The 19,808-nt window shown below is 41.4% G+C and overlaps 1 protein-coding gene across 1 annotated transcript; it reads left to right on the plus strand.

Moving 5' to 3' along the window:
* The first annotated feature begins 402 nt into the window (after positions 1-402).
* cdk1 (cyclin-dependent kinase 1) lies at positions 403-17,933 on the plus strand. The gene is made up of 8 exons (XM_052027293.1): positions 403-539; positions 4,822-4,878; positions 8,176-8,332; positions 9,513-9,636; positions 11,149-11,319; positions 14,012-14,175; positions 16,787-16,925; positions 17,590-17,933. Exons 2-8 carry the CDS (start codon positions 4,842-4,844, stop codon positions 17,701-17,703), a joined length of 906 nt encoding a protein of 301 aa, XP_051883253.1. The 5' UTR covers positions 403-539; positions 4,822-4,841; the 3' UTR covers positions 17,704-17,933.
* Positions 17,934-19,808: the final 1,875 nt, after the last annotated feature.

Below are 19,808 nucleotides of genomic sequence, written 5' to 3' on the forward strand. Positions count from 1 at the left end.
TTTACAGGTAACACCTGGCCTGAGTACTTCCTACATTTTGCTTTATTTTATCTGGCTTCTCGGGCGTGTTTAAAGCAGCTGCAGGGTGCACCTGAGGAGCCGGGTGACCTTTTCTTGTCCGTCATTGTCGTGTTATTTACCTATCCCAGGTAATCTAAGGCCGATCCCTCTGAATTAAAATACCTCCCAACCGTGTAAAGTAGTCAGAAAAAGTTCCCCCGGCAACTTCAGAAACATTACCCGTCCGTCAGACGCTCGCTCCTCCCTTCCCGGCCCGGCTACTCCACCCCACCAAACGCTACCGTTTTAATCTCTTCCTTCGCGCCTTTCTCTTCGGACAGCTAAGAGCTCGGCGAAGGACCCGTCCCGCGACTCTGATTGGTCCCTTTGAATCCAAATGGTGGCGCTGATTGGCGGCTGGTTTGAATCGGGAGCGGTTGGAGGGCGCCGGTGACTTTCAAACAGCGGCGGGAACGGCAAGAAGCGCCTGGGCCTTGGTCGCCGTCTCTCCGGCTCGGTTTAACCTCGCTTCTCCTTAGGTTTGTACCGGCAGTCGGTGGGTGGAGAGTACCGGGGTTCCCCACGCTTGCTGGGGTTCGAGTTTGGAGGTTTGCGAGAGGGTTGTAGTGTGGGAGAGGGAGGGATGTTCCTCGGCGGCGGCTACGTGTCCTGGTGGTGATGGAGGTCTATTTGTGTCCTCGGGTACCACCAGGCCTCCCAGGCGAGCTGGTCCTGTTGTGGTCATTAGAGCCGCACCTGATGGTGCAACGTGGGCTCCTGCGTTGTTTCAGGTGTCCAGCAGCTGTAGAACTTCAGCTTCCCTTTAAAACAATTATTCTCACTTCAGGGCAGTAGATGTAAGCGCAGTAATGCCCGAAGGGATGGCCGCTGGAGGTTATTACCTGCCTCTTATAAAGACTATGATGTTTGCTGGAAGTCTTTAACGGAGTATGGATATAGGGAGCACATTTACTGGCTCCTTCTCTTATGTCCTCCACTGGGAGATGGGAAACTTGTGGATATATCACGGGAGAAATTTGGATTTTTTTTTGAATTTTGGAGCATTCATATTTTGGTTAATTCAAGTTTTAAAAGGGATTGATAACATTTGGATCGTTGATTAATCTATCACTTTCTGAAAAACCTCCCGAATCAATTTCTGCTTTTTTTTTTCCCTTTTGGCTTTTAATATTGGTTAGTTTTCAAATAGTGCTCATCCCTTAAACCTGCTTAAATGTTTTGCTTGCTACTGAATGGGAATAATAAATTGCAGATGCTAGAGATCTAAATCAGATACTGGAAATGCTCAGCATGTCAGGCAATATCTGTGGAAGGAGAAACAGTTGATACTTCAGGTTGAAGATGCTTTCTCAGAAGTAGAAAGTAAAGGGAAAATAAGTTGTGGAGAAGGATAGGTAGGACAAATGGACTACCTCCAAGGTGAGGCCAGGATTCCCTAGTAAGCAAGTTATCTGGTTGATAAATGGGGGCAGTTTTGTGTCTGTGTTTCTACGTTATGAAATGCAGGTCCAGTGGGTTAGGTTGTGCTAATGGATAGAGAAAATGGAAGCAACACAGATGATCTGGCCTGTTCTGAGAAGCAAGTTATCTTACATCTGCACTATTTGCAGACAGAAGATGAAGTACTGTTCCTCAAGTTAATGTTGGACACTGTTATAATAGTTCGTGAGATGAGGGCTGGTCAGAGTGGGATGGAAAAGTTAAAGCAGCAGAATTAACTGAATGTGAGTGCTCTTTGAACTGATTACCCAATCTAAACTGGGTTTCTACAATGTGAAGGAAACCAGTTGTGAACACTGAATACAGTACACTAGATTGGAGGAAGTGCAAGTGAATTACTGCTTCATCTGCAAGAACTGAGTTCCTGGGTGATAGGAAGGTGTGGCATCTCCTTCACATGCATGGGGAAAATGCCATGAGAAGGAGAGTAGGCCAGGGAATCTCGGAGAGAATGATATTGTCAAAATACAGAAAGAAGAGATGGTAAGATTGGCTCTCAATGAAGGTGGTAGAAATGGTGAAGGATGACCTATTGAATGTGAAGGCTGGTGTGGTGGAAGGTGAGGACCAGGGAATTCAATTCTTCCTCTGTCCTAGAGGAGAAGCAGTGAGAGCACAGTTGCAAGAAATAAAATATAGTTAAGGCCTCTTGTCAACTATGGTAGATGTGAAGCCACAATTCAGAAAGAAGGAAGACATCTAGGAGGCACCAATGTGGGAAGTTTCTTCATGGGAACAAATACAACTGATATGGAGCTGGGAGAATGAAATGGAGGCCTTACAGGAATGAGGGCGAGGTAAAGAGAAGTTGAGGTAGCTGTGAGAGTCTGAGAGCTAGTAATGCATGTTTGTTATTGCCTAGCCACTGAGATGGAGACAAATCTGGAAAGGAAATTAAATATGTGCCTTGTGAATGTGAGAGCAGGATGCAAACAGGCAGCAAAAGAAAATAATTTGAGTGCTGTATGAGTACAGGAAGGGAGTTGTACTGGGAAAAGAGTTGAGGGAGATGGCCTGACTGAAACAAACAGTTTTGCCTATCCCACAAAAAGAAATGTTATTGGGGCCCATAGCTACACCTTTGATTTGAAGAAAGTGGAGGTGAAGGAGAAGTTGTTAAATGTGAGATCAAGTTGAGGCAGGTAAATCAGTATGTTAGTGGAGGGGAACTGGGTTGGGTGTCTCTTCAGGAAAGAAGCAGGGGACTCTCAGACAATTTTGGTGTAGGGTGGACGAATGGAGAGAGAATCCTGTTTGGACCAGGAAATTGGGAACCGTCAAAGTAGAGGGTGTCGCAGATGTAAGCAGGAAGGAACTGGACCACATGAGAAGATAGAGTCAAAGTAAGAAGAATTAAGTGTGGTGCAAGAGCAGGCAAAACAATGGGTTTGCTGTGACACATGGCTGGAAGCTGTGGAGGGAAGATCTCTCAAGGAAGTGAGGCCCATTACTGATGGGGAGATAATAGCCTGATGCTCAACTGGTGCGATCAAGGCTCGGGTGGGAATGAGGATGTGTCTGAGAGATGATGTTTGGCCTCTGCAACGTGGAGGTCTGTTTGCCAGACAAGAGTTCCATCTTTAGAGTTTAATGACATTAGTTGGTTCTTGGTGAAGGAAGCTCTGTAGCTTCATAAAGGGGTAGATTAGAGTGAGTAGGGTGGAAAAATCAAGGGGGTCAGAGTTGCATCAGTAGTTAGCAATGTATAACTTTGGGGGGGTGGGGGGGGGGTAAGAAATCAGAGGGAGAGGTCCAGGTGGATCAGGAATGCTGAAGACAGTTGTACAGCACAGAAATGGGGCCCTTTGGTCCACATGTCCATCCTGACCTCTGCCCATTTACACTAACTATCTACTCTTGGAGTAAAGATTCCCAGCCAAAGAAATGGTGACAGAGTTGGCAGAAAAAAATTCAACAACATATGGGGTTTGGGATTCATTTAGATGTGGGTGAAGCTGAGGCCTCAAAACTGATTGCTCGGAACCAGAGGGGGGAGATCAGAAATGAAAACACAGTAAGGGTAAGACTATCAGGAGAGATGAATGGTCAAAGTAAAGTGGGAGAAAGTTGTTTGCCAATGGATTGGGCACAATGGTCTGAACACTTCCATCACCCCTGCCCTGCCCCTCCAAGAAACTTCAAAAAAAGCACTGGTACATATTGTGCTCATATTTTTAAAAAAATCTGCTGGAGGAACTCGTGAGTCGAGCACCATCTGTGGAGGCAAAGAAGTAGTTGACGTTTTGGGTTGAAACCCTGCAACTGGAGTGAGAGGGAAGATGGCCAATACGGAGTAGTGAGGGAGGGGTAAGGACCTCTCCCTCTGATTTCTTACCCCACCACCCCCTTCTACCCCCCCCAAATTATACATTGCTAACTGCTGATGCAACTCTGACCCCCCTTGATTTTTCCACCCCACTCACTCTAATCTACCCCTTTATGAAGTTACAGAGCTTCCTTCGCCAAGAACCAGGCAGGTAATGGGTGGAACCAGGTGAGGAGGGGGATGGGTGGATCAAAAAGAGAGAGAAGGGAGTGCAGGTTACCTGAACTACTTCTGTTACCCTGATGTATGTTGTAGCTGGAGTGTCAGATTAGGGTCTTGTATTTCTACTCTCTTTTTTTGTCTTAAAGAAACTGGATGGGAGAAAGGATGTATTGTGATCTTGGTGAAAAATCTGCCCAGAGTGCTTAATGACACCAAACAAACAAAATGCCAGGAGAGAAACAATAGTGTTCTCTAGTGGCACTTTATACATTCCCAAACTAGTATCAATGTACTATTTCCCTCTTATTAGAACCTATTAGTACACAGGAAGTCTTGTATAGTAAAGATGAGGCTGAAAGTTTTTTTTTTACATTTTTTAAAAATAAAAGCTGTTGTATTAACTAGCTAATGATAAATAGCCCAAGGTTATTACAGTAACTTTATTGACCATGTGTTTTCTTTAAATGTAGAGATGATGAGCAACAAAAGTAGTTGCCAACAAAATTTCTTGAGACAAAATTTGGACATCACCATTCTGGCTGTAATGGTGTAATTTGAGTTTGATGAAAGTGAACAAAATGGGTACAAACATAATGCAAGAAAAACAATGTGGTGTAGGCTTTGCAAAGCATTGTTCCTTAATCATGTTTTCTCCCAAACATGCAACACTTGTATTTTAATGTTTTCTCTAATTTTGGTGAAAAGGCTTCAGGTTTTGAGCAACTTGAGGTTCTAACACAATATTGGATTGGACATTAAAAATTGAAGCCTTTTTGTGCAACATGTAATACTTCAATATGTTTCATTAACAGGCTAAATTGCAAACACTACTATGGATGATTATGTGAAGATAGAGAAAATTGGTGAAGGTAAGCTTAATCTTTAATTTGCCTCTGAGCATCTGCAACAGTTTTGTTGCATGCTTTGGCTAAAGCTGTGATTTGGACTGATTCCATTGTAAGCTTGCCCAAGTTATGAAATGCTTTAGTTTTTTGAACCCAATTTCTCCCACTATCAGCTCCGGAAGTAAACTTAAAACAAACAATCTATATCTAAGTCTTTATTTTACTTCTCCATATACTCCTCTGCATTTTCAAACAAAAGTACCAGCGACAAGGTAAAATTAGGGCACATGGAAAAATGATTGGTTAGATATAAAAGGACAGAATGAGCACGTAGGGATGTTGAGCTTGAGACTAACGTGGCAAAGAGTGGACCAATTAAAATCTTAGGTGGTCAAGAGGTAGAATTGCAGTGGCACAGATTTCATGTATGCTCTTGGAGGGACTTTGGGAAGGTGGTAGCAGCTGGAGATGGGACAGTAGTTTGCAAGAACAGATGTGTGAAGAGTTTTTGAGCAGTTTATGGCAACAGATTCAGTGAGGATATACCCAAGGGGAATTGGTAACATCAGCTGATGTGAGAGCCAAATTGGGTACCAGAGGTAAATTTGTGAACAAAAGGTTGGAGTGGCCATCAAGGGAACTGGAGAATCTAAACAATGCAAATTTCATGGAAGAAAGTTTAAATTTACAGCAATGAAGAGAAGAATAAATTAATAACAAATCAGTGCAATCATCAAGAAAATTATTGGAACTTCCCCCAACTTCCAAAATCTGCCTCCCAATTGATTAGTGAAAGGTGCAAGAATAACAGGGTTGTTATCATGGGAGACTTCAACTTCCCAACTATTGATTGGCACCTGCTTACTACCAAAGGTTTAGACAGGGCAGAGTTTAAGTGTGTTCTGGATGGATTCCTGTCACAGTATATTGACAGGCCAAATAGAGGGAATGCCATATTAGATCTAGTATTGGGTAATGAACTGGGTCAGGTGACATCTCTCAGTGGGTGAGCATTTGGGGGACAGTGACCACCGCTCCCTAACCTTTAGCATTGTCATGGACAAGGATAGGAGCAGAGAGGACGGGAAGATATTTGATTGGGAAGGGGCAAATTATGAAGCTATAAGGTTAGAACTTGCGAGTGTAAATTGGGATGACGTTTTTGAAGGGAAATGTACTATGGAGATGTGGTCGTTGTTCAGGGATCTCTTGCAGGAGGTTAGGGATAAATTTGTCCTGGTGAGGCAGCGAAGGAATGGCAGGGTGAAGGAGCCATGGGTGACGAGAGGTGGAACAACTAGTTAGGAAGAAGAAGGCAGCATACATAAGGTTTAGGAAGTAAGGATCAGATAGGTCTCTTGAGGAATATAGGGTAGCAAGGAAAGAACTTAAGGAGGGGCTGAGGAGAGCAAGGAGGGAACATGAAAAGGCCTTGGTGAGTAGGGTTAAGGAAAATCCCAAGGCTTTTATCACTTGTGTGAAGAGCAGAAGGATGACGAGAGTAAAGGTAGGACTGATTAGAGACAAAGGTGGGAAGATGTGTCTGGAAGCTGTGGAAGTGGTTGAGGTTCTCAATGAATACTTCAGTATTCACCAAGGAGAGGGACCTTGATGACATTGAGGACGGTGTTGGTAAGGTTAATGTTCTGGAGCATGTAGATATCAAGAGGAAGGATGTGTTGGAGCTGTTAGAAAATATTAGGACAGATAAGTCCCCGGGGCCTGACAGAATATACCCCAGGCTGCTCCACGAGGCGAGGGAGGAGATTGCTGAACCGTTGGCTAGGATCTTTGAGTCCTCATTGTCCACGGGAATGGTACTGGAGGATTGGAGAGTGGAAAATGTTGTCCCCTTTTTCAAAAAAGGAAGTAGGGATAGTCCAGGGAATTACAGACCAGTGAGCCTTGCGTCTGTGGTGGGCAAGCTGTTGGAAAGGATTCTTAGAGATAGGATCTATGGGCATTTAGAGAATCATGGTCTGATCAGGGACAGCCAGCATGGCTTTGTGAAGGGCAGATCATGTCTCGCAAGCCTGATAGGGTTCTTTGAGGAGGTGACCAGGAAGATTGATGAGGGTAGTGCAGTAGATGTGGTCTACGTGGATTTTAGTAAGGCATTTGACAAGGTTCCACATGGTAGGCTTCTTCAGAAGGTCAGAGGGCATGGGATCCAGGGAGGCGTGGCTGTCTGGATTCAGAATTGGCTTGCCTGTAGAAAGCAGAGGGTTGTGGTGGAGGGAGTACATTCAGATTGGAGGGCTGTGACTAGCAATGTCCCACAAGGATCAGTTCTGGGACCTCTACTTTTTGTGACTTTTATCAATGACCTGGATGAGGGGGTAGAAAGGTGGTTTGGCAAGTTTGCAGACAACAAAGGTTGGTGGTGTTGTGGATAGTGTGGAGGACTGTCAAAGATTGCAGAGGGACATTGATAAGATGCAGAGCTGGGCTGAGACGTGGCAGATGGAGTTCAATCCGGAGAAGTGTGAAGTGGTACACTTTGGAGGGACAAACTCCAAGGTGGAGTACAAAGTTAATGGCAGGATTCTGGGTAGTGTGGAGGAGCAGAGGGATCTGGGGGTTCATATCCACAGATCACTGAAAGTTGCCTCCCAGGTTGACAGGGTTGTTAAGAAAGCTTATGGGATGTTAGCATTCATAAATCATGGGATTGAGTTTAAGAGCTGCGAGGTAATGATGCAGCTCTACAAAACTCTGGTTAGACCACACTTAGAATACTGTGTCCAGTTCTGGTCGCCTCATTATAGGAAGGATGTGGAAGTGTTGGAAAGGGTGCAGAGGAGATTTACCAGGATGCTGCCTGGTTTAGAGAGTATGGATTATGAGGAGAGACTAGGGGAGCTAGGGCTTCTCTCATTGGAGAGGAGGAGGATGAGGGGAGACATGATAGAGGTATACAAAATATTAAGAGGAATAGATAGACAGCCAGCACCTCTTTCCCAGGGCACCAATGCTCTACAAGAGGGCATGACTTTAAGGTAATGGGTGGGAAGTTCAAGGGAGATATCAGAGGGAGGTTTTTACCCAGAGAGTGGTTGGGGCATGGAATGTGCTGCCTGGGGGGATGGTGGAGGCAGGTACATTGGTCAAGTTCAAGAGATTGCTAGATAAGCATATGGAGGAATTTAAAATAAAGGGATATGTTGTGGGGGGAAGGGGTTAGATAGTTTTTAGGTGAGGTTTAAAGGTTGGCACAACATTGTGGGCTGAAGGGCCTGTATTGTGCTGTACTTTCTATGATTCTATGATATATGTTAAGCTCAACATTTTCTTGAACGATGTTAATCTGAATTTTTTTAGGTACCTATGGGGTTGTTTATAAAGGGCGTCATAAAACTACTCAGCAGATAGTGGCCATGAAGAAAATCCGATTGGAGAGTGAAGAGGAAGGTGTTCCCAGCACTGCAATCAGAGAGATTTCTCTTCTGAAAGAACTACAGCATCCTAACGTAGTAAGGTGAGTGCAGTGGGTTAAACTTGGATACTAGAAATTTGTATTTGGTGTGCTGGAATTTGTTGAAATTGGAACACTCAGGATGACTGCAATGAATCTTTTGGATTACTTCACAGTTCAACATTTTAATTTCTTCCAGGAGTCCATAAAGTCAAGCTGAAACTTGTTTTGTTAAATATTTCACATTTATGTGCATAAATGGACGTAGTGATTTGAGCCCTGGCAACAAGTTGTGGCACTGCTTTTCAGTTGCCATTTATAGCTGGCCAAAATATACTGTGGAAAAGAGAAATTGTTCATGAGCTATGGTGATAGTGTACCATGACTTTGACATTTTATTACACAACAAAAAAATGTGCATTTAAAATGAGTTTTGCATGTTTTGATTATAAAACATTTAGTGGGAGAATAAACTATGTTCCAGTGGCTATTGAGTCCTGAAAACTAATTTACTTACTAATGAGAGAGAACTGATGTAATTTAGTTGACTCCTGTGGCAACAGTGGGTATTTGTAGAAACCAAATGATTTTGAGCTTCTAGATACATATTTTAATATAACCACATTGATCTATAGCGGTGGACAGGAATCTTGATGGCAAAAATAAATACAATATTCCAATGTTCTATTAGCAAGTAGATTTGACTGTTTTTAGACTTGTCAAAGAGCAGGGAGGAGATTCTCTCAGTATCACCAATTGTTGAGGAAGAACTATCACTGCTTGGTATAAGCACATGGAGTTTGATAACGGAGCCATTTTTACAACTAAGTTCAGCATATTTCCCTCAGGTATGTGGAAATATGTTAGTGTTCTCGATTACTATTGGTCCAGTAAACCTTGTTTGAGTTTTTTCTTTTGGACTGATGTCCATATTCAATGGCAATATTCAAAGAATAATGGTTTCTTCCTGTTCCATCAATTATCCCTCAACCACTGCAAACAGTGTTTATTTTGTTGCTATGTGGAAATTGGGTTCCCTGTTGTAAAGTAGCCAACCAGCAATGTGTATGTGTAAAGACAAGGTGAAGTTTGGTGATGTGTTCTCAGTGTATTCAAATGTAATTTGAGTTCGCTTGAATGTTTTCTCAACTACTGTGGCAACAATGAGATTTTTGTGGCACTGCAAGTACACCAGTGTTTTTAGTGAGTTTGGTAACAGCAACTTGCATGTTTCTTTCTTTAGCCTTCAAGATATACTAATGCAAGATGCAAGGCTATACCTTGTATTTGAATTCCTTTCAATGGATCTGAAAAAGTATTTGGATTCCTTGCCTTCTCGTCAGATGATGGACCAAATGCTAGTTAAGGTATCTGCAGTAGATGACAATGTTTTTAAAAAAAATCTTTGGCATTGCTGGATGGGATAATTAGAAAATCATTGCAGTGTTTCCATTTTAAATTTGCACATCTAACCTTTATTGCTTAGGCACTTGCAATACCTGGCCATCTTTACTGTTTTTAATTCTACATGTTCTCTAGTTTATTAGTCCTAGCCTTTTGTCTACTAATAACAGTAATACAGACATAACCTGTGCTGCTGATGCCCTCATATTTATCAGACTTTCAGATCTCCACACTCTTCATTGTGAAGCTGAAGGTTTTTATCTTGTGTCCCCTGGCAGGTTTCTTTGAATAAATTCTAAACATTTTTATTTTGGTTCCAACTCTACATCTTTGCCTTTGCCAGCTCTTGGGCTCGAATCAAATTTGCATTTTTCTTATTCCACTACTAAGGTTATTTCTGAGAAGTTGTTAGTTTCTGTTCCAAACTCTTTAAATCATGAATTTTGTAAAGCTCAATTATCCTTGATGCTTCTGATACGTTATAATCCTATGCAGAATATAAAAATCTGTTTGAAATGCAATGAATCTTTTACTTAATGATTTGGATTTTTTTTTAAAAATGCTGTCACATAACTTTGAACATCTTTGAACACATGGTCATATTTTTTTAACCCTCAGATTTCACGTATTCTTATAGCCTTATTTTCTTTAATCGATGTTTCTTACTTCAACTTGTTCTTTCCAAAGAGCTGTTTTAATCCTTCCCCCTTCTCCTGCAGTTGTCAGACTTGTTCACTGTTTCTTGATTTAGCTTGTCTGTTCACTTTTCATTGGGTATCTTGCATGAAGTTTATTGCCCTCGGCTTGTTTTTCCTATTTCGAAAGGGAGCAAATCCTGCACTAAATGGAGTTGAGTTGCATAGCTACATTTTAAAATTGTTTTAAAAACTACTGGAGTTATTACAATGAAATTTTGATTCTGGTCTGAAGCCTGAAAGGTGAATAGTGAGTGTGATTAGCATTTGGGTAATAAATGTTTTTTTGAAATTTGATATACGTTGATACATAGCTTTGTGCTGTCTCCGCACCATGTCACTTTTGGCAGCCTGATTCATTGCATCCTTAGTTTTTTTTTTGTCCGACTGCATATGTTGCTGGGGAGGCCTGTATTTATTATCCATCCCTAATTATCACCAAACTGAATAGCTTCCTGGACCACTTTGTAGTCAGAATTGTATAGGACAAGCTGGGAAAGGAAGGAAATCTGCCATCCCTGATGGATATTAATAAACCACCTTTTTGCATTTCCCATAATTTGGTAGTTTCATGATTACTTAAATTTAAATTCCAGTGGTGTTTGCACTTGGCTCTGGGTGGTGGTTTAGTAATGCCCAATGCCATATACTGACATTCAATTTGTATTCATTCCTGGCTGGTTAAACAAAGCAATTTTAATTTTTGAAGTAGGGGTCAATTTGTAGATTGAAAATCTTTAACCTGACAGTTATTAATTGTGCTTTGTTTCTCTCTTCTAGAGTTATCTATATCAGATCACACAAGGGATTGCCTTCTGTCACTCAAGGCGGGTTTTACACAGAGACTTGAAACCTCAGAATTTACTCATTGATAGTAAAGGAGTTATTAAGTTGGCTGACTTTGGTCTGGCTCGTGCCTTTGGAGTCCCTGTCAGAGTTTATACACATGAAGTAAGTCTAGCCATACAGTTTGCTTGTTCTCAGTTACGTGTAACTACAGTTTTTAAAACAAAGAACTTGTGATATATTAAGTTTTGTTTTAATGTTCGTGCTTTGACTCAGTTAAATTTAGCCATTTTGGGTTTTGATGAAATACTGTTTTACTTGTACATCTTTGGGCTAACCTGCTGAGGGTCTTTTTATTTGCTCTCCTTTTTCTGTTGCTAGGGGAAGTTATATTTTAGAATAATAACTTTGCCTGTGCTTTTAAACATTTAGCTGTGACTCTTTCCCCACTTGCATTCTCTACTCCATGGCTTTAATGGCTGATGTTGGGTCCAGTTATAAATTCTACTTTATTCAAGCCACTTAGGCTTCACAGACTGAGCAAGCATTTAATTGCCTGTTCCTAGTTGGTGAACCTTCTCAAGGCCAACTAGGAACAGGCAATTGAACCACTGCAGTCCTTGAAGTATGGGTATACCTACAATGTAAGGGAGACAGTTCCAGGATTTTGACCCAGTGACGAAGGAACAGCGATTTTTATATTCCCAAGTCTGGATGATGTGTGGCTTGGAGGGCAATTTCTAGGTGGTGGTCCCATGATTTTGTTGCCCTTCTAGCAGGTAGGGGACCTGAGTTTGGAAGGGGTTGCCTAAGCAATCTTGGTGAGTTGCTGCAGTACATCTTGTAGATGGTACAAATTGTGCTATGTGTAAGTGGTAGTGTGAGAGAATGGTTGTGGATAAGGTGTCTATTAAGTGGGCTGCTGTGTCTTGTATTGAGCTTCTCAAGTGTTGTTGAAGCTGCAATCATCCAGGTAAATAGAGTATTCCATCACAATCCTGACTTGAGCCTTGTAAATGGTGGACAAACTTTGGGGATTAGGTGAGTTACTTGCTGTAGGATTCCTGGCTTTTTGATTGTAGTCGCATACCAGTTCTGTTTCTGGTCAATGGTAACCTCCCCCCCCCCCCACCCCCCCCAGGATGTTGATAGTGGGGGCTCAGTGGTGATAATGCCAGGGGGTGATGGTTGGAGTTTCTCTCTGATATCATTACCCAGCACTTGCGTAGTGTGATTGTCAGCCTAGGCCTGGACGTTGTGCTGGTTTTGCTGCATTTGGATGTGGACTGCTTCATTATCCAAGGAGTTGTGAATGGTGCTGAACATTGTGTGGTTTTCAGCAAATATCCTTACTTCTGACCTTGCAATTGAAGGAAGGTCATTCATGAAACAGCTGAAGATGGTTGGGACTAGGACACTACCCTGATAAACCATGCAGAGATGTCCTGTGACTGAGATGATTGGCCTCCAATCACCACAACTCTCTTCCTTTATGCTCAGTATGATTCCAACCAGAGGGTTTTCCTCTTGGTTTCCATTAACTTCAGTTTAGCCAAGGGTTCTTGATGCCATAGTCAGTCAAATGCTACCTTTATGTCAAGGACAGTTACTCTCTCCACCTTTGGAGTTCAGCTCTTGTCCATGTTTAGATTAAGGCTGTAATGAAGTTGGGCTGAGTGACTTTGGCAGAACCCAAACTGAGCTTCTGTGATCAGGTTGTTGCCAAGCAAGTGCCACTTGATTGCACCATTGATTATCCCTTCTACCACTTTACTAATGATAATGAGTAGAGTAATGAAGCAGCAATTGACTGGGTTGGATTTGTCCTGCTTGTGGACAGGATGTACCTGGGCAATTTTCCATATTGTCTGATAGATGCCTGTGTTGTAGCTGTACTGGAATAGCTTGGTCAAAGGTGTGGTAAGTTCTGAAGAACCAGTCTTCAGTATTATTGCCAGAACAAATGTTATCAGTGCCCATAGCCTTTGCTGTATCCAATGCCTTCAGCTATTTCTTGATATTATGTGAAGTGAATCGAATAGGTTGAAGACCATGATCCATTGGTTGTGGGATCGCTTGGCTCTGTCTATTGCATGCTGTTTGTTTGGCATGCAAGTAGTCCTGTATTGTAGCTTAAGCTTGATCGCTCATCCTGAGGTTATGCCTGGTGCTGTTCCAGGCATACCCTCCACTCATTGAACCAGGGTTGATCCCCTGGTTTGGTGGTGATGGTAGAGTGGAGGAAATGCCAGGCCATGACGTGGTAGATTGTGGTTGAGTACAACTGTGATGGCCCACAGTGCCTCATGGATGCCTAGTCCTGAGCTGCTGGATCTGTTTGCAGTCTGCCCCATTTAGTGTGTGATAATGCAACACACAATGAAGTTTTTTTTTATATACAGGATTTCATCCCCTACAAGGACCATGCAGTGGTCACTTCACTGATGCTGTTGTGGGCAACAAGTAGATTGGTGCAGATGAGATCGTTGGTTTTTCCCTACTTTTGTAGCAGAATAACCTAACTTTATGAAATTTGATGTTTACCTTGTGGTATAGAGATGATAAGATTATTTTGAGACCAACCTTAATATATTTCTGCATCTGTTGTACAGATTCTTCAAAAGTTTTTTTTGGGAACAGCACATGAGCAGTGATCCTTCTGTTGTCAATAGTCCTGTAGAGAAAGTGATGTATGCTTCAATTTTTATTTTTGTTTCTGTTGGGGATTGACTGTTGGGATATAACATTAGCTATCTAAGTTGAAATGTTTTGGGAGCCCCTTATTCTTGTACTTGCATCACTTAGCTGTGAATTTTGTAAGCCTATAAGTAATTCTGAATGTGACTTAACTTAAAAGGTTGTGACACTGTGGTACAGAGCTCCTGAAGTACTGCTGGGCTCTGCTCGTTACTCGACTCCTGTGGATATCTGGAGTATTGGTACAATATTTGCTGAAATGGCTACCAAGCGACCTCTCTTTCATGGAGACTCGGAGATTGATCAACTTTTCAGAATTTTCAGGTGCGTCTATGATACAAAATTCATCCCTAACCTAGTCTCCATGACTCTTCCATAACCTCTACCACCTTGTTTTCTTAATTGCTTCTTTCTCAGCCTCAAATTTGATTTGATATTTCTCTAACAGCTGGACAAAGTTAAGTTTGGTTTGTGATGGCATCATTATTTTAAAAACATTCTGACTGGATTGATTGAAACCTAGATTTCTCCTTGACCAAGTTGGTTTTGGCTAATTGCAAAATCTCAATAATTAGTGTGGAGAGAGGCAATTTGGTCTGACTCCTAACCAGCTCTAAGAGCAATCCAGTTTATCTGACTGACTCTGCCCTCTTTCCAGAGTCCTGTAAATTCTATCCTTATTTAGCTTGCTTTTGAAAGTTGCAATTGAATCTCCTCTTCTCACATCCATCCCTGGCAGTGCGTTTCATACCTTAACCATTTTCTGGGCCTTGAACTCTCCTCCTTTTACCCTGCCCGTGACTTTTTTAGTTCTTTTGCCATCAGCTTCATTCTATGACCTTTGGTTCTTGAACCCTCCATCAATGGAAATGGTATGTTTACTCTGTATACCCTCTATGATTTTGAATACTTCTATTAGATCTCTAATCAATCTCCTGTCCTGAGGAGGAGAGCCCCAGCTTCTCCTGTCGTTACACCAACTAAAGTCTTCATCCCTAAAATCATTTCAGTAAGTTTTTTTTTCCCCTGCAAGTCTTTGCATCTTTCATAACACAAAGCACCTTTATCAATTCTAACTTCCCTGGATCCTACATGCTTTTTAACTATCTGTTCTTGTGTCCTCCATATTGCTGTTTATTCTTCCTACCAAAATGTAATATTTTGCATTTCATGGTATTAAAATTCATCTGCCTATTGCAGTGTTCCTTGAAGGCTATTGCTCTTCACAGTTCACAATGCCACCATGTTTTGGCATCTGCAAGTTTGGAAATTACTGTGTGCCCAATTCCAAATGATCATTAAAAAGCAAAGGCCCTGGTATGGATCTATGGTGACCACTACTATGCTTTCCATTTTAAACTTTATTTTGTTTCCCGTTTAGAATTATATACATGCTGTCACAGCCCCATTCAATCTCTCAGCCTGTTACTTGATGTCTTTAAAAATACTTTTTGAAGTTCACGATGCCTCATCTGAATTTCTCTCATCATTCCTCTGTTACTTCATTTAAAAACTCACTGGGCTATTTAGCCTTGCCTTTAACAAATCCATACCTTCTCTAAGTAATCCACACTTAAGTGACTGCTGTCAGTCCCTGATTATTTCTGTAACTTTCTCTACCACCATTATACATTGTATATTTAGTAGGTTAATCCCTGCAGATATTTTATTTGGCCAAGGGTGTAACATTTGCAATTATCTAGTCCATGTGTGCTACCCTTGGCTCTGTAGATATTTGAAAGGTTATGTGTAGGGCCCATGCAACTTCCTCCTTGTTTTCCCCCTGCAACCTAACATGCATTTTATCTGGACCAATTCACTTTAAATAAAGCCCATTGAGGATGTCCATTTTTGAGGGTTCCACTAGCATCGTCTTCCTTGGTGAAAACTGATTGTTTAAGAACTTTTAGTACCACAAGCATGTCCCCAGCCACCACGAATATTTTTCCTTTCTGGTCTCAGGTCTTGCTCCCCTTGCAAATGATTTTTTTGTTCTGTCCATCTGCCTATAGAATATTTTTTTGGATTAGTCTTGTTGACTGCCAGGCTTTCTTTGTGTAATACTCTTGGTCATAGTAATATTGCAGAAATAAGCCCTTCAGCCCACCATGTCCATGTACTTGATCAACAAATACCTACTAGACTAATTCTATTCACCAGCACTTGGCCCATAACCACCTGTGATTTGGCATTTCAAGTTCTCCAGATGCTAATTAAATGTTGCAAGAATTCCTCCAGCACCCACACAGGAGTGGAGGCGGGATAGAGGGGCAAAGAGGATGTTTTTAAGGCCCCCTCTAAACTTCTTGCCCCTTGTCCTAAACTTATGTCATTTAGTTTTTAACACTACAATGGGAAAATTTTTCTTTCTCTCCCTGAAAATCTTTCTTTACTTTGTGCTGTGTAAAATGGTAACCTGTAATTATGGCCTCAAAACTGCCCTGCCATTATGGATGAACGATTAAGGACTTTAACATTCCTTAAGAAAAGGAGAGCACTACAATTAATGGAATACAGGAAGTCCCTGGGTTACGAATGAATTCAGTTTTTTGAGACTGTTCATAACCTGATTTGGTATGTAACTCGGAACAGTGTCAGCGCATGTGCACTTGGGCCGGGGATCGCAGCTGCGCATGTACACTTGGGCCAGGGATCACAGCTGTACATGGCCCCAGCTGCATATGCGCACTTGGCCTGGGGTTGGGCCAAAGAAGGTGTACTGCCACTGTGGTAGGATCGGGGGCCGGGCCTACCCCCTTTGTGGTCGGTCCGTTTTGTACGGGCGTTCGTAAATCAGGGACTTCCTGTATTTTGTAATACATCCCTATTGCACCACTGAAGACTTCTAACCATTATTGCAGCTTGCAATTTACATGCTAGGTAACATTTGAACCACCTTTACAGAAATGAAAAACATTGCTTCTCTTGCTTTTAGGACACTGGGTACACCAAACAATGACATTTGGCCAGATGTTGAAACTTTACCAGATTACAAGAATACCTTCCCTAAATGGAAAGCAGGGAACTTATCCCAAGTGAAGAATATAGATCAGAATGGCCTTGATCTGCTAGCGGTATGTGAATATTGCAAATATCATCTATGCTTTTTTCTATTGTTTGATTTTTAACAATGCAAGTTCATTCTGCGCAGCGGGATTCGATCTTTACATGTTCCCTCGTGTAATCTGTTCTGAACAATTTCTAGTCTTTGCCTTGTATCCTATGGAAAGGATTTTTGACTGTGGGGTCACTGATGCAATTAAGCTTGAATACCAATTTGCTATATTTCTACATTCCAAGCAAGCTTGCATTGTAATGTTTGCTAATTGGAAGCAGTTGTACTGTTCCAATTATTTAGCAATCTCAATAAAACCAATTTGCATTGAGATGAGTAGACTTTAATTGACATCACTGGAAGCAATGTAAAATAAAGCTTGTACTGAATTCTAAAATACAAAGCTGAATTAACAAAGCATGTGTTCAGGTAGGTCACTGCCCAGCAGATGATTGATTGCTGTGGTGTATTGTACATGTGAAATTGGTTGCTAAAATGCAGAAAACGATGTCAATTTTGCTGCCCTTGAAGTAGAATGAATATTTCTTTGCAGAGCTTGCATTTTTGAATTGTCTACGATTCTATGAAATTCTGTGACCTGGATATCTTGTTATGCCTAATGTTGCTCAAAATAGTGTCACTTCATGGGATGTTTTGCTAATGTTCTGTTTTTCTTTTACCAGAAAACATTGATTTATGACCCTACCAGAAGAATCTCTGCAAAGGAAGCTTTGCATCACCCATATTTTGACGACTTGGATAAGTCCAGTCTCCCTGCCAATGTTCTAAGGAATTAATTCCTGAGGAAAGGTGACTGTCTCTGCTTGATAGCAAAGCTATTGGCAATCATTAAATGAGAATTTATTTTCAGCTTTTTAAAATCTGGTTACAACTATATCTGTATTGAAGTTCTGTAGATTTGTCTGTTGGTATCCATGTATTTTTCCCTCTGGCTATCCTCAATAGTTGCACAATCATTTTTGTACTTGTATAACTTGTAAATATAAATAAAGCCAAATTTACACCAGTTTCTTGGATTTATAAACTAAGACTAGATATAGTTGCAGTGTGTGAATTTTGTATGCTGGCCAAAGAATTGCCTACCTTGGGAACTTGCTTTGAGATTATTCAATGAAGCAAATGCATCCAATGCAACTTGTACTGTGGATCTCCAGAGTTTGTGAAACAATTGTAGTGTATTCCTTGGTTTAATATGCCAATGCTGTTCATTATTCCTATATTCCTATCATGAATGCACAGATCATATTTGGACATAAGGCTCTTTAGCTCAGCAGTGTACATCATCCTTCAACCACTAAAAGCTAAATCCAGTGTAATTTTCTCTTTTGATGCTTCTGTCAGTGGGGATGCCTCAGGCCTCTGCTAAAAGTCCAAAACTCAGACATCTGCATTGAAAGTACCAGTCTTCAGATTCTTCACTCCAACAATCCACTGTATTTTACATTAATCACTAACCACTGCATTAGAGGGTGCATTGTCACTTCAAGTTAAATGTTTCAGATTAGCATGTATGAAGTAATACAAGATCTTAGTCACATGTACATCAAAACACACAGTGAAATACATCTTTTTGCGTAGAGTGTTCTGGGAGCAGCCCGCAAGTGTCACCATGCTTCCGGCGTCAACATAGCATGCCCACCACTTCCTAACCCGTATGTCTTTGGAATGTGGGAGGAAACCAGTACCCAGAGGAAACCCACACAGACACGGAGAGAACATACAAACTCCCTACAGATAGTGGCTGGATTTAAACCCCAGTTGCTGGTGCTGTAAAGTGTTATGCTAACTGCTGCACTACTGTGTTTGGAAGCCATGTCAAGTGTGAAAGCACCCTGTACGTAGCAAATGACCTGGGTCAGCAGCATCGCAGATCTAGTTCTGTCCAATGAAATTGGAAAAGCAGAAGGGAGGTTTGTTGCCTCAAATCCTCCAAGCACTGCATCCAGAACCCCATTCAATCTGCCAGGCTGGACCTTTTTGACTTTAGATGAAGTAAAATGAGCAAAATGGTGCAGTTTTGGTTAACAGTAAAAGGAAATGTAGAAACTGGTAGCTTATCCTAATATTATTCCTGAACCATGTATGGAAACTGATTTCCAGTATTTTACATTTAAGTGACAATGGGATATCAATTTGTCTTATGAATACCTGTGTTAGCTACAGTTCCTTAATTGAGGTGAACCAAAAGATTAATGGTTTATTCCTTGGAGTATAAATAGTTTATTCCACATTTGAAATTATTGCTACTGTTCTAAATGTGGGTTTGAGTGCCACAGGTGCACTTTTGAATGCCAATATAGCATCTGCAGTGCTTGTGAATTAGTGTCCACTGATGGTAAATGTTGGAGGAATGAACATGTTGATGTTAGGTGTCCCTGCCATAAATGCTATTTAAAGGGATCATCTACTTGTCTAAAAGAAGTTGGCTAATACTTGTTGCTTAGACTGTGTAGTAATTGTTTTCCATAGTAAGTTGCAGAGCTCATGGTGGTGTGACAAGCTGAGGCAGTTGGCTGACTTTAAAGCTCTACACAAGCCAGCTGCTTCCATTCATGTGGTTGCAAGTAAGCAATCCCCTTCCCTTATGGCAGGGTGAGGTTCTGGAAGGGGGTCAAAGGGTCTCAGTAGGAGATTGAACCCACTTAATATTCAAGAAGTCTTATTCCTTAGTTGAGGTTTAAATATGAGATGGCTGTGTTTACACAAGGATGTTCTTATTAAAAAATTTCCTATCCCAGACATGACTGCAACTTCAAGGTGAGTATAACATTTATTAGTGACCATGGTATTTAACTTGTATCCTTCCAGTGTGGAGTTGGATATTTTTGCAACACTTGGGTTCTCCGTTCACTTCCATAAAAAGCCACCATGCCACAGAGAA

Source organism: Pristis pectinata, chromosome 12 (genome assembly GCF_009764475.1).
Source record: "Pristis pectinata isolate sPriPec2 chromosome 12, sPriPec2.1.pri, whole genome shotgun sequence".
Classification (NCBI taxonomy): domain Eukaryota; kingdom Metazoa; phylum Chordata; class Chondrichthyes; order Rhinopristiformes; family Pristidae; genus Pristis; species Pristis pectinata.